General features: G+C 36.6%; 1 protein-coding gene across 2 annotated transcripts; it reads right to left on the bottom strand.

The window, feature by feature from the left end:
• Positions 1–2,678: 2,678 nt before the first annotated feature.
• Positions 2,679–7,165, bottom strand: LOC113318987 (wee1-like protein kinase). Of its 2 annotated transcripts, none has more exons than XM_026567291.1 (10): positions 6,799–7,165; positions 6,577–6,643; positions 6,418–6,490; positions 5,085–5,450; positions 4,664–4,731; positions 4,455–4,564; positions 4,346–4,386; positions 4,122–4,270; positions 3,277–3,630; positions 2,679–3,158 (listed from the first exon to the last, which is right to left on the bottom strand). In XM_026567291.1, exons 1-10 carry the CDS (start codon positions 7,098–7,100, stop codon positions 3,060–3,062), a joined length of 1,629 nt encoding a protein of 542 aa, XP_026423076.1. In that variant the 5' UTR covers positions 7,101–7,165; the 3' UTR covers positions 2,679–3,059. The 2 variants fall into 2 exon arrangements, with proteins under 2 accessions (XP_026423076.1, XP_026423077.1); XM_026567292.1 differs by having other exon boundaries at positions 2,679–3,117.
• Positions 7,166–7,537: the final 372 nt, after the last annotated feature.

The following is a 7,537-nucleotide window of genomic DNA, read 5'->3' as shown; positions in this document are numbered from 1 at the left end:
AATAAATGGTCTTCAACTAAACTCGTCAAGAATACGATGAATTTAGCTAAAGCTAAAAGCTTCCAACACGTATTTCGAGAAATAGATAAACGAGATAAACTTGACTCGAACTATCAAATGTGCATAATGTAAAAATCTATATAGCTATACAACTTAGTCTCATTAGAAGATAGAATATAATAGACTTCTGAGTGATATATAAGTTTTAGTCTCCACATACCTTTTGTTGATGAAGTTCCTCCAAGCTCTTCAGTAGATCTTCTTCTTCAATTGGTGAACGCCGTAAAGTCTAAAGCTCAACTACACACTTCTATCCTAATCCAAGACATAACAATAAGCAGACTAGAAATCAAGTATATAGTTTTGATCAACTAAACTTGACAAACAAGCTTGAGATAGCAACGCTTGCGAGTTCGACCGAGCAGTGCTCTAACAGTACTCGAACTGTTTCCAGATTTGACTGCTATTAGCCATCTGTTTCCAGATTTTGGCAACGTCAGCTTTCCATGCAGAAGCAAAATCCTTATTAAAGGGTATTATGTGGTTAAAAGAAAATATATTATCAAGCGCGTTCATAGTAACTGACTGCAAAGCTTTGGCGGACAATTTAAATAAGGTAAGCACAGACTCTTCGTGGTCAACGGGAAATACCTTGCAAGAAATAAGGACAATATTGAGCGATCTACCTCAAGCTAAAGTGAAATATATTAAGAGGAAGAATAACTCAGCAGCGGACTACATTGCAAAGGAGGCAAGGATTAAAAAGCTACAACACATGTCAGATAACATGCGACAAAAAGTTCATAAATCTAGCACAGATTCTAATATTTTCGATAAAAATGACTTTGTAAATCTCTTGTATTATATTTGCTAGCAAATATATGATCTTTTTCCATACAAAAAAAAAATCCATGATGGAATACTTATTTCATTGTTGGTTGACCACTGGTCAATGAAGGTCATAGTAATTTCTTGTTCTACTACTGGTGGCTGTCCACTACTTATGTTTTTTCGATTTTTATTTTTAATGTTTCCCATTCAAATACACAGGGATGTCACACAAGAGGATGCAGAAAACCTTAGCTATGTTTCTCTTGTTTTTTGTTTTCCGGACTTTGGTCTCTAAATGAGAGGAGATGCTAGAGAAACTCTAGCTAATTCTTTTTGGTTTGTGTTCTCTAGGTGATTATGTCTTCTACTTAGACTTGTCACTATATTGGGGACCATTAGATTGGCTAAAAGAGTGTTATTCCCCTGCACTACCTTTGTACTTTGAGGTATTATTTTATCTGTGGGATTGTTTGATAAAATGTACATCAATTTATTTGTTTCATCATTTTAAGAATAATATGTCAAAAAATTCCCCATTTTAGAATCGATTTGAATTCACTATCGCTACTCGCAAGTTGGAATAGATTCGTATCGCTGTGACGGCACAAATTAACCTAACTTATTATGACAGCATTAACAATTGTTTTTGGATTCAATAATACTAAGAGAATGAGACACCTATTTATTTAGAGATGATGTTATGTGGTCCATGGTAAATGTGGACTATAATTAACTGTCTGAAAGCAAAAGAGAAAGAAAAATGAAAAGAGTTAGTTGTTGTAATGGCTCTTTTCTTTTTTTCATTGATAATCCAGATCAAGTTGTCGTAGCAGCCGCGTGTAAAAAATTATTCAGATGCCAATAAAATATGAACCTATGCCTAAAAATGTACAACCCTTAAAAATCAGACCGCACATTTTTCATTTTTCATTGGATATTTATTTGACTATCAGGCACTCAAGTTATTAGGAGTGTGTAATTTATCATTCTTTTTTCTATCTGATTTCCATAAAAGAAATTACAAAATAAATATATAAAAAATATTGATTAATTTTTTTTTCAAGAAACCATCCTTCAATACGATGAATTGATCGGAATCCTTCCCGGTTTCAACCCTCACAACTATTCCTAGAGTCAAAAAAGTAACATGAATCATGTGATGTAATAATATTTGTGTGTTAATTGTTTTCTCATCTGTTAGCAGAAGTGTAGAACAAGCCCTAAACTTCTCAATCACCAATTGGGACTTTAACTAAAGTTTTAATTAGGTTTAATTAATGGCTGGATTAGTTTAAACAAAATGTATCAAGTGGCTGGCACTAAATTCGTGAAAGGGACATCAAAGCTCTACAAACTTGAAGACTTTTGAGGATCTCAATACAATGTTTTTGTTTATCAATATATAAAGTTCTGAACCTATTTTTTTCTCTTCGTTCACTGGAGACCTTGGTTGCTCAAGATTCCTTCACCTTATGCTTGTTTCAATGGGAATCTGATATGATCTAGATCTTGAATCTAGAGCTTAATGTCACTAGGGTTAAAATCTATTCTTCATAATCAAATAGAAAAAATTTAAGCTGTGGAGTCATCCATATAATGTACTCACCAGGCACACGCCTTTACCACTCGGCCAAAGTGACATTTGATGATGCTGTTGAGTCATCCATATATAATTCTTGGTGTTGGCCCAAGGGAGTCTCATCACTGGAGGCTGAACTCAGGTCTTGGTTGTGGCATTACAACTTCTGAGTATCAGGCTGAGCTCAGGTCTTGGGGACAAGCTAGCTTGTTTCGTCCCTTCTAAGACACATTCTTAATCGAAACAGAAGGAAACACCAAAATGCCGACAAATGATTCATCTAATGTTGCATTAAATAAGTTACAAGAAAACTGTTACTGAAGGGCTTAACATAGCAAACATACAAAATACTATACAAGTCTGCTTGTCATGTTCTTTCCCCTTACTAAATAGCTTCGGAACAGATGCACCATATCTGGGTGGGGAAATGGTGAATGTTATACCTATAGACAACTCGTAGTTGCAAAATGAAAAAAAGAAGATGTAAATTACAATACTGGCCACCAATTTGTTCAGTGTCTCTGGCTATTGGTGCAGCTTGGGTAAAAATTGTGCACTCCAAAATCAGGACTTGGTGTTCTGTGTGGGTACACAGCTACCAGTACTGCAGTAGCTTCGGCCCCTTGTGGAATTACAGATGATGACAGAATTACGTGGTTCTTGAAGATTTACAGACTCTGTCAAAGATTGGGTTTTTAACCAAGTCCCTGGCAGAAGGTCGTCGAACAGGGTCAGGATCCACCATCACCTTAAATGACATGAAACGTAGTTCTAACTTCAGCCAAGCAAATCAAGATAATATATGTACTCAATGGAAAACGGAACAGGATAAGCATAAGAAAGGATGTGACTGAAGAAGATATTACCTTGACCAAGTTCTGAAACTGAATAGAATGTCCAGGAAGGAGAGGGATTTTTCCTTCTCTAAGGTTCATCAGCTGTGGCCCAGAATCAGGCAAAGGTGATCCTTTGACCAGCTCAAGAATAGCGGCTCCAAGAGAGAAGATATCTACTTTATCGAGATAATCATAATTGTCATTGAGAATTTCCCGAGGCATGTAGCGAGCATCCCCTTCTTCTATGGGTAAGCTTTTATCCAGGAGAGTCGCACAACCAAAATCGCCAAGCTTATAAACACCATTCTTAACATAAATATTATCAGGTTTCACATCTAAGTGGGCAATCCCTCGCTCATGTATGAACATCAACGCCAAGGCAATCTGAACATATGTTGAAAGACAAATGAAATTCAGCAGCCGTGTCATATTTACTAAATATACTATGATGACTATTAGAACCAAGTTGCTGCATACTATGATGACTATTAGAACCAAGTTGCTGCAAACCTACAAATCTTCCACGAATTCATTCAGATTTTCATGTTATCACCATTGTTAATTCCTGGTTTAAGGGTTACACTTCTATTTTCTGCGTCAAAAGCCTTCCCGTCGTCATCGGTTTATATAGAGTCCACCTTATCTGGTATCTATTTATGTGAGAAACTTCAATTTTGTTGCTCAAGATAGGTCTAATACCAACAATTAAGACAATTCTCTGTCATCACTTATCAGTTACTCAAAATCATTTGTTGGACCAGCTAAACAAGTATGCATGCAATCTTATAGATATACTGCACTAACACTAATGGAACTTCTGACAGTCTTACAGGAATGTGAGCATACTGAACAACAAAGGATAAGATTTTAATGACCTGATGCATAACATCCAATGCTTCATCTTCTGTAAATGACTGAGAGGATCTCTTGATTGATAGACTGCCATCGCATAGCTCCATTTGAATGAAGAGTTGCTCATTTTCAAACCAAGACGTGTAGTACCCCACAACATTTTTGTGATACCCTATAAAAGAAAATTTAAGTTCCAGAATGTAGAAAATGAGATAAAAAGTTCAATGTGAAACTAATATTCACATACCCAACGCAGCTAGAGCTTGGACCTCCATCAACGCTTGTCTCCTGCACCCCTAGGAATATCAGCAACTTTTTATAGCAATGAATCAAGAACTGAGAAGAAAGGAAGGTACCTCTCCGTGTCCTGATGCAACTGCCTTATGCTATGTTTCACAGCATACATACAACCATCAATCCTCTTCAAGACTTTGAAGACGCGACTGAAGTTCCCATGGCCAATTTGCTGAAAGAAAGCGTTAGCCACAAATTACAGCAACTTTACAAGATGGAAACTAATCATCTGAAAACACACAAGAAAAAATAGATTGAATTCAGGTGTTACCCCAATTTCATGGAAATCTGTGCGGTAGCGAGAAATGCCGTCTCCATTGGCAACTGTGAAGCAAACACCTGCAGTGTGCAACAAAATCGTAAAAGCCACTTTAACCCGTAGCTAGTAGATATCGAGAATCAACTCTCGAGCATTTAACAACCAAAATGAATCTCTTTAAGCTGTGTAACCCTAACTTTTCTGTTATGAGCCTTTTTGTGGACAACTGCACAAACCTTTTGAGCAATATATAGAGACGTGATATTTGTTAATGTTTTGCATGTCCAATAGATAGGAAAAGACAAGTTTTATTCATTGGAGCCCTAACAGGTAAACTGTACTGGGAGTCTTTAGAAGTTCATGTGACGTTAGAAGAGTTAGATATATCAATCTATCTTTTATACTTGGCTAAGTTAAACACTGAGTAGACTACCTGCAGACTTTGATCTTCGGTTGCCAAATGGATCAAGATCCATTTCTGCTGTATCCTTTATATATGGGTTCCTTAAGCAAGGAGGAGGCATAACCCGACAACGGAGAGCTACCGCTGTTTGTGAAACATAGCTTTTCTTCTTTTCTGTTCCAATAACAAATGGTTCTTCTTTTCTAGGTTCATCCACACCTAAAGATTCTGATAAATGTTCTATCGCAGATCGTGAAACATTATTGCAATCGTCCTGCAATCCAATTACAGATGGTTTTTCTGCTAAACTATCTGATCCAGATGTATCCAATGCAGACTTCATTACTTCTTGTTGGCAGGGGAAAATGGGACTGAGAGAACCGATCGAGAATCCATCTAAGAGAATAAAACATCAGATATTGATTGTTGCATCATAGTAACAGTAAACGTATCAAACAAATTAAATGAAAAGCAATCCACAGCAGAATCATCTTAAACATATACTTTCCAACAACAGCTCCAGGTAGCATGCATCAAAAAAAGAAGAAGCGACAATGCCACAAAAACTATATTTATAAACAATATTATTTTAATTGCCAGCAGTTACTCTAATACAACCTGCCAAACACGTTATATAAGATGCTACTGGCTTAATACTTCCCAATATACTTTTGTAAGATTAACCTTTTCAACAACACGCCGCAAAGCTGAAGGTTCTCACGTTTTACGAGATAACAGACAGTAAAATGTGAGTTCGCAGGCTCCAATTATATCATTATTGATTAAGGTAGATAAGTATCATGGTAATGAGAATGTGTTTTCAACTTCTGTTGTTCAACATGAATTATATATCTGAGTGAAACAAATTAGTAGCAGCGGCTTTGCAAAGCTAAAGGTGATTGTGTTTTACTTGATAACAGATCATGCATCGACACACCAAATTGCTTACGTCACAGAGGAATCCAGGATTCCGAACCGAAGCTAAGTGAGGATAGGACCAGCTCGGAGGAGCACATAGGCTAGAAACAAAGTGTCATTTCCTCTCCTATGGGTCGAGTTACTACTTCTCTCTCCTATTTATTCGAGTGGATATATTCTTCTCGCTAGAGGCATCTTTTGGCTGCTTCATAAACTAAACTGAGGTGGCTGAGTGAAAGAATTAGGAGCAGCCAGGTGCATGCGGTGAAAACACGTCCCACATGGATGCCCTATTCACCATTGAATGGGTACCCGTAGGGACGAATACGTGGCGTCTATGGTCACTGCGTGCACCAAGTGCGCAAGCATTTCTAACATTTTGGCAGCAAAATGGCACAATGTAACAGTTTGTCAACAGAATTGATAATTCAGAAGTAATGCTTACCTTGCCGTTGTCTTTTGCTTCTCAATGTATACGTGTTAGACTTTTCTGGCGATCTAGGACACGGGATATTCTCCTATAACATATGAAATTCACAAATTTACACACAAAATCTCCACAGATGTAATATAAGCATCAATTTTTGATGTTGTAGATAATTACCTTGTCACCACCATCCAAAAAATAGTTGCTGATTTGTTGCCCATCGGGGGTAATATAGTCCGGAGTACTTCACCAAAACATACAAACAAAAATCAAAACAAATGTAGACTAAGTGAAAGGAAAAAAAAAAAAAAAAAAGATAATTTTTTTTTTGTTCTAAATGATTGAAAACATGAAGCTCTGTTAATAATTAGGAAAACGGAAATAGATAAGAGTAATTACCAGAAAAAGTCTTGACTGAGGATGCGATCCTTATCATCAGCAACAACAGCATTATCGAGATCTACGACATCAACAGGATGATTCGACGAAGAAGACTGATTGATATTATTGATTTCTTGGCGTTGAGGGATCTGGAGTCCAGAAGAAGAGGAATGGTTAGAAGGTACGACTGAAAGTTGACCTAGCTTCACAGTAATTGGTGTACTCTTCATTTGATTGCTTTTCCTCCCTCTTTTACTAATACTACTAGTGGTAGTAGTAGTAGTTTTAATATTGCTTCTTTTTAGGGTTTTCTTCTTCATCGATTTGAAACCCTAGTTTCCTTTTTTTTCTTCTGCTTCGTCACTCTCTCTCTCTCTCTCTTCTGCTTCGTCTCTCTCTATAGAATTTCAAACATTATAAAAATGGATATAATTGATTGAAACGTTGAAATTTGCGCGGCCTTTGCTTTTGTTTCCCGCCTAAAACATGAGTGTCAGAACTCAGGATATTCCTACCCAAATTTTACCTGTTACACCCACAAATATCTAAGCAAGTGCGTAGGATTTCAACTTCAAAGGCAAGGACAAATGGCATTTCCAAATTCCGAAACCAGATTTTACCATATACTAACATTTTAATTTTATTTATATTTTTAATTTTTTTTTTGACACATAATTACCATATAAAGTAGAGCTCTATTTGTTAATGTTCAGAGTTTTAGATGTATGCATTTTATACGGAGAAGATCCGTAACCAC

This window comes from Papaver somniferum, chromosome 10 (genome assembly GCF_003573695.1).
Source record: "Papaver somniferum cultivar HN1 chromosome 10, ASM357369v1, whole genome shotgun sequence".
NCBI classification, from domain to species: Eukaryota; Viridiplantae; Streptophyta; class Magnoliopsida; order Ranunculales; family Papaveraceae; genus Papaver; species Papaver somniferum.
The sequence above is the reverse complement of the archived record's forward strand: the minus strand, read 5'-3'. Positions and strand labels throughout refer to the sequence as shown.

Coding starts and splice junctions, on each gene's coding strand:
- LOC113318987 (XM_026567291.1), bottom strand. CDS start 7,100: ATGAAGAAGAAAACCCTAAAAAGAAGCAATATTAAAACTACTACTACT. Junction 6,644..6,798: donor CTCAGTCAAGACTTTTTCTG/GTAATTACTCTT, acceptor GTTTTGGTGAAG/TACTCCGGACTATATTACCC. Junction 4,271..4,345: donor CCAAGCTCTAGCTGCGTTGG/GTATGTGAATAT, acceptor TTTCTTTTATAG/GGTATCACAAAAATGTTGTG.